Genomic DNA, 18203 nt, shown 5'->3' with positions numbered 1-18203 from the left:
CACAAGTGCCTGCCACAATGCCTGGCTATTTTTTTTTTTTTTGGTTGCAGCCATCATTGTTGTTTGGTGGGCCCGGGCTGGATTTGAACCTGCCACCTTAGTTGTATGTGGCTGATGCCTTAGCCACTTGAGCCATAGGCACCGAGCCTATTTCCTAATATTTTAAAGAGAGAAAGCACAAATACACAAAATCGAAGAATAGAACATAATGATACCTACTCTGGTTATTGTAAGAATAAGAAGATACTGATTTGCTTAATTATCTATAAATATTCATATACATGAATAAAATTAATAATTTTTAAGAAATAATACACTACCAAAAATTGCCCCAAATGAGATAGAAAAACCTAAGGAGGCCAGTTACCATAGAAAAAGAATGTAAAAACGCTTCTTATGCACTAGGAAAATACAGGGAATTATCCCAGAAAACTTTAAAGACACAGGTAACTTCACTGTCTAATATTTAAACAAATGTTCAATATTTAACTGTTTTTAGAGTGCAAAAGAGGAAGAAATTAATCTTTTTATTAAAATGAACATAATACTGATACCCAAATCCAAAATTATGCATTAACAAAACTATAAATAAATCCCATCTGTAAATAACTCAATAAAACAAGGTTAAATACAAGCCTACAGTATGACAACAAAATAATATATAGGGTGTCCATAAAGTTCATGTGCAATTTAAAATAGTTGCACATGAACTTTACGGACACCTTATGTAATATTATTCTCTAGTGAACCTTATATAAGAAACATAATTTAAAAAGAAATTTAAAAAAAAAAGAAACATAGTGATGGTTCAGTGTTAGGAAATCTGTTGCTGTAAATCACCATATTAAAGGTAAAAGGAGAAAAATCACATGATTGATTCTAAGGATTATAGCAATAAATGTCTACATCCAAAGACTAGAGTCTAGACAAAGTGGTTTAGGCTTGTATTCTAGCTCTTTGAGTAGCCAAGGTGGGAGGATCACTCAAGGACAGGAGTTCAATACTACCCTGGGCAAAATGGTGAGACTCTATCTCTACAAAAAATTTAAAAATCAATCAGGCGTGGTAGTGTGTTCCTGTAGTCCTAGCTACTCAGGAGGTTGAGGAGGAAGGATCACCTGAGGCCAGGAGTTCAAGGTGGCAATGAGCTATGATGACACCACCACACTCCAGCCTAGGCAACATAGGGAGACCTGTCTCAAAAAAATAAAAATGTACAGGCAACAAGAGAAAAAATATATAAGTGGATTGCATCAAGCTAAAAAGCTTCTGTACAACAATTAACAAATTGGGCTCAGCGCCTGTAGCTCAAGTGGCTAAGGCGCCACCACATACACTTGAGCTGGCAGGTTTGAATCCAGCCCAGGCCCTCCAAACAATAACGGCTGTAACCAAAAAAAAAAAATAGCCGGGCTCAAGAGGCTACGATGCCAGCCACATACACCAGAGCTGGCGGGTTGGAATCCAGCCCAGGCCCTCCAAACAATAACGGCTGGAACCAAAAAATAGCGGGGCGTTGTGGAGGGTGCCTATAGTCCCAGCTACTTGGGAGGAGGAGGAAAGAAAATTGCTTGAGCCTAGGAGTTGGAGGTTGCTGTGAATTAATGCCATGGCACTCTACCCAGGGCAGCAGCTTAAGGCTCTGTCTCAAAAAAAAAAAAAAATTCTGATATTCAGGCCTGCCCCAGGCTAGCCAGGTTGGTTTCTGGGACTGAGTTTGCGTCTGTGCTGGGCTCGGTGGCTGACCAGGCCCCTCCTTCCCTTGCAGACCTTCTCTGGGGGCTATGTGCACGTGCTTAAGGGCGTGCTTTCCGAAGACCTCCTTATTAAGAGCTTCCAGAAGATGGGCTATGTGCGCAGGGACAGCCACTGTCTCATGGTGACCGCCCCACCCCCGGCCTGCCAGCTGGTCCAGGTGGCCCTGGGTTGCTTCGCCCTGCGGCTGGAATGTGAGATCCTGGGAGAGGTGCTATCCCAGTTGGGCACCAGTGTGCTGCCAGCTGAGGAGCTGCTGCAGGCACGCCGGGCCAATGGGGATGTGGCCTCCTGTGTAGCCTGGCTGCAGCAGCGACTGGCCCAGGATACTGAGCCACCGCCCCTGCCCCCCAGAGGCACCCCTGCTACTTACAGGGCACCACTGGACTTGTACCGAGACCTGCAGGAAGACGAGGGCTCAGAGGAGGCCAGCCTGTACGAGGAGCCATCCCTGGACCCAGACTCACCCCCAGGAGAGCTGGCCTACAGACCCCCACTCTGGGAGCAGAGTGCTAAACTGTGGGGCTCTGGGGGCCAGGCCTGGGAGCCCCCAGCTGAAGAGCTATCTCAGGCCAGCAGCCCACCCTACGGGGCCTCAGAGGAAGAGCTGGAGCCTGAGCCCTCAGCCTTCTCCTTCCTTTCTCTGCGCCGAGAGCTGAGTCGGCCTGGAGACCTGGCCATTCCTGAAACCCCCAGGAGTCCTGGGGGCGCTAGCCCCAGGCATATGCGGGCAGAGGCATCATCCTTTGGGCCTGCCCCTGAGCCCCCAGGCTACCAGGCACACAGTTGCCTGCTCCCTGGCACCCTACCCACCCTCTGCTGTGACACCTGCCACCAGCTGCATGCAGCCCATTGCGCAGCCCTGCCCACCTGCCGCCCCAGTCACTCACTGCGTGTGCTGCTTGGGGAGCCCCGACGGCGCCTATGGCTACAGCGTGCACAGATGGACACTTTGCTCTACGACAGCCCTGGGGCCAGGCCCTAGGCCCAGGAGGGCCCCACGTCAGGGGCCTTAGTTCCCATGGTGCTTCTCTTTGGGGGGCTCAGGCCAATGGCTACCCTGCCACGGGGGAGTCCTGGGCACAGCAGGAGGGGTTTAGACAGTCCAGGCCCCACTAGGGGGACAGATTGCCTTGCTTTACACAGAAAGCACCTCCCACAGGGACCAAGTCTAGACCCCAGCAGTAGCCTTTCTACAGGCTCCTGTCCTCAGTATCCATGCCTACAGCCAGCCTATGTGTCTAAGTCAGTGATCAAACCTGCCCCTGAGAAGGACCCGTGACCTGAGGCCTTCTGGCTGGCCTGCACTCCTGCTCTATGAGGTCTGTGGTTCAGAACATGCAGCCTCCCTGCACATGTCCATCTCCAAACAGGGCCTTGAAGGTGACACTGGGACCCCTGAGTTCCTGGGGCCAGTCATGGGCTCTGCCTGGCACATAGCACACCTGGCTGTGGTATCCCTAGCCTTCCCCTTGGTGTCACAGGCCTGCCCAAATGCGTTAGCCACAGGGCCAGGGGAGCAGGGGAAGCTGGGTCCACAGACTGAATGTGACATGACCTCAAACCAGACACGGAGGTGCCTAAGATCTGCAAGTAGACAAGGGTTCTCACCAACACTGCCCCAGCTTCCCAGGTGCAGGCTGCTGGGCTCAAGGGAGGCCTGAAAGTGAACCTGCTAGAGGGGTCTGCCCTGCTCACCTCTGGCTGGTGCTCTCACCTGCTGTTCTGGGCTCCCCCCTCCCTGGTCACTAGGACTTCACATCCCCCTCTGGACCCTGACACACTCAGAGGATGCTGTCAATGTTGAAAGAATCAGACCTGAAATACATAAAATGATGAAGCAAGCATGCTGTTGGGAAAGTACATATCTAATAAGAGCTCCATCTTCTGCTCTGCTCCAGAGCCAACCACACACTCTTCTGGGGAAAAGTACAGCTCAGCCCCAACCCAGCTCTCCTCCTGGGGTCTCAGGGCATGTCATAGCCCCCACCTCACCTTTGTTTCTCCTCCCTACTAGGGGTACTGCTGGCCCCACGTGAGGTCAGCACAGCCTCTCTACCCTGGGCAGAATACACCACCATTTCTAAGACACCCAGTGAGTTGGACCCAACAACTCCAGAGAAGGGTCACCAAACAAGAGCCAAACTGATGGGCGGACTCCATGTGGCCATAGCAGAGGCCTTCTAGGGTATAGAGGCTAGAAGCCCCCACCTCATGTCCACACCTGGCTGCCTCTGGAGGCGGTGGGTACAGAAGGAATAGCAGGGTAAAGCTGGCTAAAGGATGTCCCAGCCAAGGGGATAAGATGGATCCCAGGTGGCTGATCAGCCCAGCCTGCAGGACTGTTTCTGTCCACTGCTGATACAGCCATCTGGGTGAGGGGACACAGGTGTGTGCTGGGTTCACGGTCAGGGCTTGCAGCGCTTGGTCTGGCCTTCAGATGAGGCTGGGGCAGCCCGCTTGTTGCGATGGTGAGGGAAGGTGGGCATGAGCTCCGGCTCACAGGCTGCAGGGAAGATAAGCGGCTCAGTGCAGGTAGAGAGGAAACCCAGGTCTGAACCCAGCTGCACCTTGTCCAGCCCTGCACTGTGCTGTTCCTGCCTTCACCCCATGGAGACATGCCTGGCTACACACAGGTCTGCTCAGGACCCACACTCCACCCAGACAAGATGGACCACCAGCCAGTCCCCACAGAGCGAGCCGGAGGGGGTTGGGGCACTCACGGAGGGGCTTCTCCTTGAAGTACGAGCTCTCCAGGCAGTCTCCAGCTGTCGCCCTGGAGGAGTTAGCCGGTAGTGGGGTACTTGGCCTTGGTCAGTCTGTTTCCCTCACACCCCACCTCCCAGGCAGCTGTGGTTCAAATTCCCCAAAGATGCTGGGTGGCACACGGGGGGACTTCAGAGTGGGCTCCACGGGTGGGTGGACAGGAGCCCCGTGGCCAAGGTGCCTGGCAGGCACATGTGTGGAAATGGCATCAGCCTATGTTCTGAGAAACTACCTGTGACAGATTTGGGCATAAGGAGTCCCTCCGCCTCTGCATGGAGGTCAGGGCTCCTGGCCCACAGAAGAGCGGGGAGGGGGTGTCACACCTTTTCCTGGGGTCATACATGAAGAGGAGATTCACCAGGCGCAGCCCAGCCTCAGAGAGCCATGGGAACTTGTGCTTGAGGTTGTTGTAGGGCTGTTTCCGCAGGCTGTACTGGCCAACCAGCGGCAGCTTGGAGAAGCCCTATAGGAAGCAGGGGCTGAGCCATGTGGGCAAAGTGTGGGGAGGGGCCACAGGGCTTCCCAGGACACCCACCGGCCAGATGTTCTCACTGGGTGTCCCCAGCAGCTGCACAATTAGGTCGATCTGGTGGATCTCAGAGGTGCCAGGAAGAAGGGGCTTGTGGGCCAGCAGCTCAGCCAGGATGCAGCCCACAGCCCTACAGAGAACAGCAGGCCTTACTATAGCCATGGGCCCATGGGGGTGAGAGAACACTGTGAAAGCAGGCCCACCTCCTGCAAACGTCACTGCTAGAGGCCCCTTCTCACACTCCTCTCAGGGCCCGGCCCCCCCGGCAGCTGCTCACCACATGTCAATGCTGGTGGTCTGGGTGGTAGTCCCTAGCAGCAGTTCAGGAGCTCGGTACCTGTGAACAACACCCACCTTGCACTGAGCTGCTCTGCTCTAGGCCAGGCCTCAACAAGAGATGGCCTCCTAACAGCCCATGGTGGGTTGGACAGCTGGATTGGTGACCCCACCCCACACCCCTGTTCTCCCCCTGCAAATGGCGGCAACATGCCTACTCACAGCTGCCTGTGGGGGAGCCATGATGGGTGGCACCATCTTGCCTGTTACAAGAATCATGGATTCCCCAGCATAAAGCTACACCCAGTCACCATCATCAGCCCATTTTCAGATGGGGATCATGTGGATATCCTGACCTGGGTCTGACCAATTTCAGTGTCTTGCCTTTTACCTCTGCCCTGCTCTGTCAAGAACATAGAGGAGAAGTATAAGCAGACTGCTGCATGAGCTGCCCATCCTTGATCTGCAAAGCAGCCTTGCTTCCTGAGAGAGCTCCACAGCTATCTGGACAAGGCAGCTTCCCGACACCACAAGCCTGGCTGGCATCCCCTCTCCCAGGATAACTGCTGTGTTGGGGAAGCTGTCCTAGACCTCATCTTTACAAGTGATCGCAGGCTGCACAGCTACAATACCCTCAGGGCCTGTCTGCAGCTTCAGCCTGCCATTCCCAACCCATGCCCCAAGGGCCCCCGTTTCTGAGGACTCACCAGAGGGTGACAACCTTAGGGGTCATTGGTTTTACTGGGACACCATAGGCCCGGGCCAGGCCGAAATCCGCTGCAGCAGAAAAGGGAGAATAAGGACTATTGCCCCATGAGGGCCACTTCCTCACCACCTAGGGCCACGGAGACTAGTCAGGCCCTGACTTCCGGTGCCTATGAAGACCAGCACCTGCTGGCCCTCAGCAAGGTGATGGTCACAGAAGACCACTCTGTGATGTGAGGCCAGCAGGCAACACCTACCTGTCTTCACGCAGCCTTTGTCAGTCATGAGCAAGTTGGAGACTTTCAGGTCTCTGTGACAGAAAGAGAACAATGGTGGCTCCCAGGCAGCCAGCTCCACAGGGTAATTGGACTGTTATCATTTAGTGCTTTCCTGAACATTTCCTCACGTTTGCCCCTCCTCTTTTTTTTTTTTTCAGACAGAGTCTATGTCACCCTCGGTAGAGTGCTGTGGTGTCACAGCTCACAGCAACTTCAAATTCTTGGGCTTAAGCAATTCTCTTGCCTCAGCCTCCCAAGTAGCTGGGACTACAGGCGCCCATTACAACACCAGCTATTTTTTATTGTTGTTGCAGTTGTCATTGTTGTTTAGCTGGCCTGGGCTGGATTCAAACCTGCCAGCCTCACTGTATGTGGCTAGCGCCCTAACCACTGAACTACGGGCACCGAGCCACATTTGGCCCCTCTAAAAGGGAAAACAGAGGGCTGGGCACAGTGGTTCATATCTGTAATCCTAGCACTCTGGGAGGCCGAAGCAGGTGGATTGCCTGAGCTCAGGAGTTCAAGACCAAACTGGGTAAAACTCCATATCTCCTAAAAATAGAAAAACAAACTGGGCATGGTGGCAGGTGCCTATAATCTCAGCTACTCAGGAAGCTGAGGCAGGAAGATCACTTGAGGTCCAGAGTTTGAGGTTGCTGTGAGTTATGATGATGCCACAGCACTCTACCAAGAGCAAAAGAGTAAGACTCTATCTCAAGTAAGTAAAAAAGTAAAAGGAAGGGCAGGCAGTGGGGCAAGATGACTTATAGCTGGGGATACCAGAGCTCCCCACAGCTCTCTGAAGCAAGAGCAGAACCAGGTCTCACTTCCAATTCTGCCTGGCTCCCCACCCAGATATTGCACCAGCTGCCCAATATAGGGAAGCCACTACCTGCACCATCCTGCTTCCTGCTGTGAGTCACAGCACTCCAAGGAGGCTCTGGTCTCCACTGCATCACCCCCATCTCCAGGCTGGGTGCACTCATACCCAGTCACCACCCAGGCCTGAGGGCTTGTCAAACTCCTTTGGTCTGGACCCTTCCTGAGGAGCACTGCACTTTTGCTCCTCTCCTGGACAGCACTTGGAATGGCATGCTGCCAACAGAGGCCAGGGACAACCCTCTCAGCATCACGCCGCCACCCACCTGTGGATGATGAAGTTCCTGTGCAGGTACTGAAGTCCACGGAGCACCTGTAACACGATGCACTTGACCTGTGCACAGGGCCAGAGGCGCCAGTCAGGCAGTGCTTCGGGAGCCCGGCTGGGCCTGCAATGTCCACAGTGGCCTCAGGACCAGTGGTCAGCACACAGCCACAGGAACCCAGAGGCTGCTGTGTGTAGCACAGCTCAAAAGGTATTGCTGCCCCCACCCCCTATACAGTGACCAATCTAATGCCCATAGCTGGGAGAATTCCTAATGCTCCCCTCTCTATAAAGCTGAGACGTGGCAGTGGCTGTGTTTGGTACAAGTGTGCACAGTAAGAGCCTATGAAGTTCCCACCCAATGGCCCCCAGCCACGAACCTGGGCCTCTGAGAAGGGTGTTGGCATATTCTCCAGGAGGCTGGCCAGGTCTTGCTCACAGTAACCCATCACCAGGAAGATGCTGACGAAAAGGGGAAGATGCATGCAACTCCTGCTTTCCTGTAAGTAAGGAAAGGGGCTCCCCTGCTGGAGAATGGGGACCACCCAAGCCATGGGAACAGGTCAGGGACTCAGCTGAGGCCTGATGCAGAAACCGGGAGGCTGCACACCTCTCCAGGTGGTTCCCCACAACCACCTCCTTCAGTTCCACGATGTTCGGATGATGAAGACGAAGAAGCAGCGTGATCTCCCGCAGACTACTGATGGGGATGCCTGGGGGAAGACAGCTTCAGTAAGCCCCCACCCCGCTGAGGGGACACCTAGGGGGAGACAGCCTCAGGGAGCCTCCAACCCCCTGCAGAGGGGACACCTATAGCCAGGGAAAGCCTCAGCCAGCCCCTACCCTTGAGGGCTTCATAAACACCTTAGAATCACTATGATCTGAACATGCATTTTTAACTTTCCATCAAATATAAATTAGCACCTCACTGCACTAACTGTGTTACAAGCAGGTACTGGGAGGTGACCAGAGGTGGGTGGCTCAGTGTGGAGGGATGCAGAAAATGCAGAGCCCCTCCAAGCAGACGGGGGAAAACCATGCAAGGTTCAGAGAGCTGAGGCTTAAGAGTGTGGGACTGGGGGTGATGGCTGACATGCCAGAACTCTGCAGAGGCTGGACAACAGGAGTGTCCCAGCTATGCTGCACACAGCACTGAGCACTGTGCAGATGCCTCTGGAGGATTCAGTCCTGGGGAAGCCACAGAAAACTCACACCTTCCTGCCCCAGTACGGTGGTCCTGCCCCTCCTCCCTGCTCACCATCCTTCTCCTTGTCCATCCGAACCTTCTTCAGTGCGACAATTTCATCTGTCTGGGTGTCCCGAGCCCGATCTGGAAACACATTCAGGATCTAACAAAGTCTGGCCAGAGTACCTGTAATGCACAGGTGCCTCCTCCTGGCCTCCTCCTCTTCCTCTTCTCTGACAACCCAGTGCCAGTGACACTTGGTCCTCATTCTGTGCAAGCTGCATCCTATCCCAAAACGCAGAAGTCTGGTGGATTTTTCATGTGGAATGGTTGGGGGGTGCTAGAACCTGGCCCCTAGCTGCTCAGTTATCCTTACAGTGCAGACCACTGTCTTGTCCTATAACTATGTTTTAACGTCAAAGTACTGAATCTAAAAAACCCTTATTTTGAGCTTGGTGCCCATAGCTCAGTAAGTAGAGTGCCGGCCACATACACCGAGGCTAGCAGGTTCAAACCTGGCAAGGGCCTGCTAAACAACAACTGCAACAAAAAAATAGTCGGGCATTGTGGGGGGTGCCTGTAGTCCCAACTACTTGGGAAGCTGAGGCAAGAAGATCGCTTAAGCCAATGAGTTGGAGGTTGCTGTTAGCTGTGATGCCAAGGCACTCTACCGAGGGTGACACAGTGACTCTGTCTCAAAAAAAGCCCCTTATTTTGTGTGAAAATGGTCCATAAAACACTTTGCTATTTTGTGCAGGTTCCAGAAAGGCTAATGCCAATTTGCAGCTACCACATCTCCAGCTGCTTTTGGAAGTTCTACATTTCACTAGTAATAATCTCCACTCTGTGGTTCTACATTCGGATTATTGACATTGCAACCCGATGCTTACATTTATCCAGAAATGGTATAGTTTGTGGTAATTACACCAAGAATAAAGTTCTGGAACAAGTTTCTGTGCTGGCTGAAGCTCAGGGAATGAACCCCTTTAAGCCTCAACACAGGTGCTGCTTTGCCACCCCTGTCCTAGATGAGCCAGAACCATGAGTGGCAGCTACACACCCCAGCTTGGCTACTCACACACGATGCCATAGGTGCCCTCGCCGATGCGGTTCAGCTTCTCGAACTCCTTCACACTCCGGCACTGTCCTAGCTGGGAGAGAACGGTGCTGCAGTGTAGACATCCGGTGGTGAATGGAACAACTAAGGGTGGAGACTTCACATGCACTTTGGACCAAAGAGCCTACTCATGTCTTGCTCACCAACAGAAAAGCAACCATACACAGGCTTTTCTTTTTTTTGGTTTCTTTTGAAAGACTACTCAAATGCAGTAGTAAGAAGATGCAAGAATTCAACGAGGAGGCTCGGCGCCTATGGCTCAAGCGGCTAAGGCGCCAGCCACATACACCTAAGGTGGCAGGTTCGAATCCCCAGCCCGGACCCGCCAAACAACAATGACGGCTGCAACCAAAAAATGGCCAGGCGTTGTGGCGGGCGCCTGTGGTCCCAGCTACTTGGGAGGCTGAGGCAGGAGACTCGCTTGAGCCCAGGAGTTGGAGGTTGCTGTGAGCGTGATGCCATGGCACTCTACCCAGGGGGATAGCTTGAGGCTCCATCTCAAAAAAAAAAAAAAATAATTCAACGAGTTCAGTCTGTAACTGACTGAACAACTGGGTGAGATAACACTTTACCTTTGGACCAGCCCACTTGGGCTTTTCTGATGAGAAAAAGGTGTGATGATACTGGGCCAGTGTTTTGAATATCACTGAAGTGTCCTAACCACTCACCTTCCCATGGCCCACATGTCCACTACCCAGTAACAGTAGCCACTGGCCACCTATGGAAACATTCTACAGCAAAGACGTCTGTCCACAGCATCCACACAGCAGCTTTTCCTTTGAGTTATGAAATACTATCCAGTGACATTCGGTCTTGGGATATGAGAAAGGACCTATGTGACTTCCAGATGAAATGAAACCGGTTGCCACCCACTTCTCTTTGGCCTTTGAGGCAAATGTAGATGAGGTGAAGCAGCAAGACACACAGAACCAGAATGGCTGGCCCACCTTGTGGAAGGAGCTGCCTCTTTCTGGAGTGTGGAAGAGAAAAATGAAGCTCTATATTAACTGATTCACTGTATTTTGGGATCTCTCCTGTCCTAGTAGAAAGCCTGTACTCAAATACACTTATTAATGTGGTGTACTTCTAGGTGACCTGAATGAACACTTTCCTTTGCATATAAAAATACACCCAGGCCAGGAGTGGGCCTGTAATCCTAACACTTTGGGAGGCCAAGTGGGGAAGATTGTTTGAGGACAGGAGTTTGAAACCCCATCTCTATGAAAAATAGAAAAATTAGCCAGGTGTGGTGGCACATGCCTGTACTCCCAGCTACTCAGGCAGAGGCAGGAGGATCATTTGAGCTCAGGACTTTGAGACCAGCATGAGCAAGAGCAAGATCCCATCTTTACTAAAAATAGAAAAATTAGCTGGGCACTGTGGTGGGTGCCTGTAGTCCCAGTTACTTGGGAGGCTGAGGCAAAAAGATCACTTGAGCCCAGGAGCTGTTTTTTTTTTTTGAGACAGAGCCTCAAGCTATGCCCCTGGGTAGACTACTGTGGCATCAAAGCTCATGGCAACCTCCAACTCCTGGGCTCAAGCGAGTCTCCTGCCTCAGCCTCCCAAGTAGCTGGGACCACAGGCACCCACCACAACGCCCGGCTTTTTTTTGGTTGCAGCGTCGTTGTTGTTTGACAGGCCCAGGCTGGATTTGAACCCGCCACCTTAGGTGTCTGTGGCTGGCGCCTTAGCCACTTGAGCCACAGGCGCCAAGCCAGCCCAGGAGTTTTAAGATTGCAGCAAGCTATAATGATGCCACTATGTTCCAGCCCAGTTGACAGCAAAACCCACCTCAAAAAAAAGAAAAAAGTACATGCATCAAGGTTCAAATTGGAGCAGCTCCTACAGCTTCCCTTAACAACCCTGCTCTCTGTCTTGTTTTTTTTTTTTTTTGAGACAGAGTATCACTTTGTTGCCCTTGGTAGAGTGCTGTGGGTCACAGCTCACAGCAACCCCAGACTCCTGGGCTCAAGTGATCCTCTTGCCTTAGCCTCCCAAGTAGCTGGGACTAGAGACACCTGCCACAATGTCTGGCTGTTTTTAGAGATGGGTTCTCACTCTTGTTCAGACTGGTCTCAACTCCTGAGCTCAAGCAATCCACTCACTTTGGCCTTCCAGAGTGTTAGGATTACAGGCATGAGCCATATCACCTGACCTGGTCTCATTACTTCTTTTGTCTGTTTCTTTTTTGAGACACAGTCTGAAGCTGTCACCCTTTGTAGAGTGCCATGGTGTCATAGCTCACAGCTCACAGCGACCTCCAACTGAGGCTCAAGTGATCCTCTTGCCTCAGTTTTTGTATTTTTAGTAGAAACGGGGGCTCGCTTTTGCTCAGACTGGTTTTGAACTAGTGAACTCAAGCAATCCACCTACTTTGGCCTCCCAGAGTGCTATGATTATAGGCATTGAGGCACCATGCCCAGCCCTGGTCTTGTTACCTTGACATATAAGGAGCCAAATCAAAATAACCTGGCCTGGTGCGCTTCCATGATATTGCTTTAACCTCCCTCTCCCATCTTAATTCCCCTTCTCATACTCCCTTCTTCCTTGCTCTTCCTCTTCACCCTTTCACTCCTCTGTGATTCTGCTTCTCCCTGAGCCTGTCATGCTGCCCCATCTCCTTTTTGGACGCCCAAATCCTTTCCACACTTCCTGGCCTCAAATAAATGCCATCTATTCTATAAAACAATTCCTTTCTCTGGGGCGGCGCCTGTGGCTCAAACGGGTAGGGCCCCGGCATGCCCGAGGTGGCAGGTTCAAACCCAGCCCCGGCCAAAAAACAAAACAAAACAAAACAAATTCCTTTCTCTAAAATCCCTGATACTTTATGTCTTGAGGCATTTACCACTGTGCACTTTGCACTGTCCTTGGCTGGGTATTCCCAACTCACTGCTTTGGCCTCAGGGTCCAGCAGAGTGCTCTGAATTCAGCAAGCCCCTGCTGGACATCTGAAAGATGCACAACGGCCAGCAGAGGACCTTAGTGCGGCTGTGTTACTCGTTCAGCCACCATCTATTAACAAGTCTAACTATACACGTGACTCGGCCTATCAGTAAGTACTTAAAACACAATCCAGTCGCCAGAATTCAAACCTCCGTCCCTCCACCAGCTGTTTGCCTCGGTAAAACTCACTCAACGCCCCAAAGATGAATCACCTTCTTCACCTCTACGAAAAGGAGTAATAGCACCTCGGTAGAGGTCTTAGTGACAGTAACACACACAGAGTCCTCGCACTAAGGCTGCCGGGTCACAGCCGGAGCCGTGCCTAGTCCAGTCTAAGCCCGGAGAGAGACTCCAAGTCGCCAACTCTTCTGACAGGTAAATTCTCCCTCAGTACAAGTTGCTCCAGGCCCGGCCTGGGCGCAAAAATAAAAAGCACTAGAAGTGGACCCCGAAGCCTGCTCTTTCCAGGGAGGCGGGCTTCTTGAGAACTGGATCACACCCCGCCGGGACCGCCAGTTCTCTGCTACCAGGGACCTGGGACCACCCAGGCGGCTTCTGCCCCAGCCGCGGAGAACTCTGGGACTGTCGATCCCGCCTGCGGGAAACGTCGGCGCCGTAGCGCGACACTGAAACCGAGGGTGCCTCGGTCCGGCCCTGCCGCTGGCGAGGGGTCATAATTGCCCCGAGTGACACCTCGTCGCACCCTGTGTTCCGGAGGCACTGCGAAGAAGCCTTCCTTACGGATGCACTTCAGACGGATCTGTTCCGGCTCAGCCTCTGGTTCCGCCATTCCGAACACTCCCACACCCGTTTCTCTTGTGCTCTGGCGCAGACGGTTCCCCCGGCGCAGGCGCGCAACCTACTTCCGGAAATGTCTCTCAGCAACGGTTACCAAGGGAACTTCTCCCAGACTCGCCTGAGGGGCTCGGCTATCCGGATCCGATCTGACTACTGCGGTTCGGGCCTTATTTTAGCCTTAAAGACGGGTCACAAGACCAGGCAGGAGCGTCGGATAAAAATGCAGAGTGGGAGGACGTTGGGACCAACCAGGCAAGGGGCCGTCCAGCTGAGGGTCAGTTCTCGGTGTGGGGCCGTCGGTCGGTCCTCCCGGCATTGGAGAGGCTTCTGTGCTCGGGACCCGCACCCGGAACGGCGCCCTGCAACCCCGAGTCTCCTCCCGGCCCCGCGCCGCCCCGGGAGGTCGAGGGAGAGACGCCCGCGGCCACTGTCGTCGGCCGCCCTCGGGTGCGGCTTGTTGTGGGAAACGAGCCGAGCTGGCGGGCTCAGCTCGGACGCAGACCGACTCACCGTTTCTGATCGGCGACAGACGCCCCTGGGCGCGGTACCTGCGGCCGAATCCAAATTTTACAGAAGGGTTCGTTCTGTGAAGTTTGGATTCGGTTGAGGGACTGCACGTTGAGGGCCACGCGTTCCTCACCTTTTATTTATTTAGAGACGGAGTCTTGCTCTATCACCTGGGCTGGGAAGCAGTGGCGTCAGCACAGCTCACGGCAGCCTGCAACTCCCGGGCTCAAGCTATCCTCTTGCCTCGGCCTCCAGAGTAGCTGGCGCTACCATGCCTCGCTATTTTTTTTTTTTAAATTTGTTGTAGACGTTAGGTTTTGCTGTGTTGCCCAGGGTGGTTTTGAACCCCTCACCTCACGCAATCCTGCCTTGGCCTCTCAAAGTGCTGGGATTACAGTTATGAGCCATTGGGGAGATATTTAAATTACAACTGTCAATTACAGCAGATTAATAATTTCAATACTTTAAGTTCTTCCAGAAGCCAGCTGCATACCTGAGCAGTGCTCCTGATGGCATCTGCGGAGCAGAAGCCAGTCTCTGGCAGTGGCCTCTGTAGTGGTCATGTTGTGCCTGTACCTCAGAGATACCTAGTCCCCAGTCTCTAGCCAGGGACAGAGCCTTGTGTAGGAGGGGGTGCGCTGTCATGCAGAGTTAAGGGGAGGAGTGCACTTCCAGTTCTGTGCCATTCTCACTCTTGTCTTCACAGGTTGGGGAGAGCTGCCTGCCTCTGGAACCAGCTAGGACAGCAAAGAGGCAAATGGTGCACTGGCCACTGCCAGAGAGCAACTCAGGAGGCCCTGAGGGGTGGCACTCAGATGTGCTGTATGGTGTGTGATGTGACACAGAGTACCACTTACCTCTGATCCATTGTGGATGTTTTCTCATAAGGGTTGGAGAGCTGAACGCCTAGGTGCCTGAGAGTTGGGCCCATCGGACTCCAGTAACGTAGTTGATGCAAAGCAGCCCTTGAGTAACAAGTCTCCAACATTTAAAGAAATTAGCTGGGTATACTGGATCATGCCTGTAATCCCATCTACTCCGGAGGCTGAGAAGGGAAGCTTGTTTAAGACCAGGATTCCCAGACCAGCCTGGGCAACATAGCAAGACCCTGTCTCTTAAAAAAAAGAGAAAGAAAAGAAAAAAAATGTAATTAATAAATTTAGTAATTTCTGGCAGATTGCTTTCCCTCTCCCTGGGAAGTTTAAAATACATTTTGTGAAGCAGTATTTAAACAAAGTTGTATCTTCATACTATATTTTTTTATCTTGGAATTCATTTCTGAATTATTTAGGTCACGTATGAATGTACATACATGGCACAGATGGGGCTGTGTGTGCACGCATGTGTACATGCTGGACAGGCCACTCACCTCAGCAACTGAGAAGGATGTGTCCATAATCCTGGTGGACGTGCTATTGTCCCCTGGTTCTTTTAGCCCCCCGAGGCTAGCATATCTTGGAGACCATGTGTAAACCCTGTCAACCAATCTGGAAATAACAAAACTAAGCATGCTGTCACCAGATTAAATGTGTGAAACAAGACAGATGAGGGCATTCTGGACCAGCCTGACCCAAAGGCTGCTGGTGAGGTGATGTCATCTGAGGAGCTATTTCCAACATCGCACTTGGGTCCTTCAAATGGCCCTTCACTGTTAGGAGCCCTCATCCGGCCAGAAGACATAGCAGTGCTAACAAGGCCACTTCCAAAGCCCAGCTTCCCCATAACCCCAGGACACAAACCACATTCTTCTTGGCCTTTTGGTGCACTGGGTCACATTACAATCAAGGGAGAAGCCCTTGGGTCCTTGTTAGGTGACTGTACCTCTCTGTTTTAAGAACATATAGCTTAAAGTTTAGCCCTCAAAATCTGACCTTATCCCCAAGTTTGAGGGCCTTCTTATTTACTGTAACTTCCCTGTTCCTTTATAGACAGGATTTTAACTGTCCATTGTGAATGAGAGCATGAGATGCCACCTGCCGTCCATGTAGCATCCTAGTCAGCTGACTACTTGCAACAGGAAAATACTAACATATTAATTTATTACCACAAAGTTCACACTCTGAGGCAGTCACTCTTGCCTTCACCAGGCGCTGGCAGCTCTGGGGAAGGTGAGACCAAGGTGGTCACAGGGCAGACCTCAAGGGCTGAAGGGCACCTGCAGCTTCCAGAGGGGTGGACTGGCCCTTTCTGCCACTGCTGCTGAGACTCCTATCACAGTCAATGAGGAGAGCTGCTGGGGGCACTTGTTTATTCTGTGGTATGTAAATTATAGGCATCTACTGTGCTGGGGTTCCGGTGCCGATAGTAGGGGCCCCAGTCATGCTGCTCCCGAATGGTTCTCTGCTCCTCACTCACACTAGAGCTGTCGCTAACCAGAGTCTCATTTGAGGCTCGAGTGATGATGATCCGTGGAATGACATTTTTCTTCTTGTTGGACTTTTGCTTTCCATCAGCTTTCTCTAGAAGGAAGAAAACATCCAGGAATTTAGTCGGTATGTGGAAAACTTTTTTCACATTGCAGATAATGCCTGTCTTGGGTCAGAGTAAAGGAGTTATACTCATGGTTAGCAGGAAAAGAAACAGGCTAAGCCAGAAGTGATCAAAACTGTTCAAACTGGACATTCCAAAGCTTAAATGGATTTATAGCTCAGCCACAAGGGTGGGAAGTACTGGGTACCCGCTTTCAAGGGAGAAAGTAGGAGGAGTGCTTCTATCGTCCAGGGTAGAAAGGCTGTGCTGCAGATGGCTTCAGGGTGACAGAAGCAGGAGAGAGAGAGGTCACATATCCAGGCAGGGACTGTCTCAGAGGTTAAGGTACAGAGATACAATTAAGAAAGGATTCTAGGCCGAGAGCACTGTGGCTCATGCCTGTAATCCCAGCACTTGTGAGTCGGAGGTGGGTGGACTGCCTGAGCTCACAGGTTTGAGATGGGTGGATTGCCTGAACCAGAGCAAGACTTTGTCTCTAAAAATAGCCAGGCATTATGGTAGGTTCCCATAGTCCCAGCTACTTGGGAGGCTGAGACAAGAGAATTTCTTTTCTTTTCTTTTCTTTTTTTTTTTTTGCAGTTTTTCGCCAGAGCTGGGTTTGAACCCACTACCTCTGGCATATGGGATGGCTGTCACCCAGCAAGAGAATTTCTTAAGCCCAGGGCAACATAGTAAAACTATGTCTCTTTCAAAAAAAAGAGATTCTAATTCTGACAAAAGCTTCCTATATAGAACTTATTGATTAGAAATGCCTTTTTTTCCTTCCTTTTTCTTTTTCTTTTTTTTTTTTTTTGAGACAGAGTCTCCATGACCCACAGGCACTGCCCTATGTGTTGTTTTAAATTTAAAAATTACTACATGGGCTCAGCACCTGTGGCTCAAGCGGCTAAGGCACCAGCCACATACACCGGAGATAGCAGTTTCGAATCCAACTCAGGCCTGCCAAACGACAATGACGGCTGCAACCAAAAATTAGCCAGGCGTTGTGGCAGGCACCTATAGTCCCAGCTACTTGGAAGGCGGAGGCAGGAGAATCGCTTGAGTCCAGGAGTTGGAGGTTGCTGTGAGCTGTGATGCCACAGCATTCTACCCAGGGTGATACTTGAGGCTCTGTCTCAAAAAAAAAAAAATTACTACATGTCGGGCGGCTCCTGTGGCTCAGTGAACCCAGTGGCCCCATGTACCAAGGGTGGCGGGTTCAAACACAGCCCCAGCCAAACTGTAACCAAAAAATAGCTGGGTGTTGTGGTGGGCGCCTATAGTCCCAGCTACTACTTGGGAGGCTGAGGCAAGAGCATCGCCTAAGCCCGAGAGCTGGAGGTTGCTGCGAGCTGTGATGCCGTAGCACTCTACCAAGGGTGACAAAGTGAGACTCTGTCTCTAAAAAAAAAAATTACTACATGTTGATTCTAAAATTACGTTATGGTTCTTCTGACTTTATGTGGCAGTGTGTAAGGGTGACTGCGAGATGGGGTTGTGCCCCTGCTCTTTCATGGCAGCCTGTGTTCTTCTGTCTAGGGTCCCATCATTTATGTAACCAGCTCTCTTTGAGGAACATGGTTTAGTGTATTTCCAATTTTTGTCTTTTCCACACAATGCTATAATGAACATTCTTTTTTTTTTGAGACAGAGCCTCAAGCTGTCCCCCTGGGCAGAGTGCCGTGGCATTACAGCTCACAGCAACCTCCATCTCCTGGGCTCAAGCGAGT

At 51.7% G+C, this 18203-nt stretch overlaps 3 protein-coding genes across 7 annotated transcripts in view; 1 reads left to right on the top strand and 2 right to left on the bottom strand.

The window, feature by feature from the left end:
• SPATA2L (spermatogenesis associated 2 like) overlaps positions 1-3577 on the top strand; it is a 6151-nt gene extending 2574 nt beyond the window's left edge. Inside the window, exon 4 of the mRNA XM_023507498.1 lies at positions 1769-3577. Coding sequence (XP_023363266.1) covers positions 1769-2740 — 972 coding nt within the window. The 3' untranslated portion in view covers positions 2741-3577. The remainder of the gene's footprint in view (positions 1-1768) is intronic.
• A 28-nt stretch (positions 3578-3605) lies between these two features.
• Positions 3606-13528, bottom strand: CDK10 (cyclin dependent kinase 10). Of its 5 annotated transcripts, none has more exons than XM_003800810.3 (13): positions 13403-13528; positions 9718-9790; positions 8712-8783; positions 8064-8166; positions 7834-7915; positions 7455-7522; positions 6289-6341; positions 6034-6103; positions 5328-5387; positions 5057-5180; positions 4845-4984; positions 4479-4531; positions 3606-4261 (listed from the first exon to the last, which is right to left on the bottom strand). In XM_003800810.3, exons 1-13 carry the CDS (start codon positions 13487-13489, stop codon positions 4164-4166), a joined length of 1083 nt encoding a protein of 360 aa, XP_003800858.1. In that variant the 5' UTR covers positions 13490-13528; the 3' UTR covers positions 3606-4163. The 5 variants fall into 5 exon arrangements, 4 of the variants coding, with proteins under 4 accessions (XP_003800858.1, XP_023363267.1, XP_012667495.1 ...); XM_023507499.1 differs by having other exon boundaries at positions 13441-13499; XM_012812041.2 differs by lacking the exon at positions 13403-13528 and adding an exon at positions 12889-13393.
• Positions 13529-16251: 2723 nt separating this feature from the next.
• SPATA33 (spermatogenesis associated 33) overlaps positions 16252-18203 on the bottom strand; it is an 8872-nt gene continuing 6920 nt past the window's right edge. The window contains exon 3 of the mRNA XM_003800836.2: positions 16252-16463. Coding sequence (XP_003800884.1) covers positions 16252-16463 — 212 coding nt within the window. The remainder of the gene's footprint in view (positions 16464-18203) is intronic.

The sequence above is a fragment of the Otolemur garnettii genome, unplaced genomic scaffold, assembly GCF_000181295.1.
Source record: "Otolemur garnettii isolate 467f Iridium unplaced genomic scaffold, OtoGar3 scaffold00185, whole genome shotgun sequence".
NCBI classification, from domain to species: domain Eukaryota; kingdom Metazoa; phylum Chordata; class Mammalia; order Primates; family Galagidae; genus Otolemur; species Otolemur garnettii.
The sequence above is the reverse complement of the archived record's forward strand: the minus strand, read 5'-3'. Positions and strand labels throughout refer to the sequence as shown.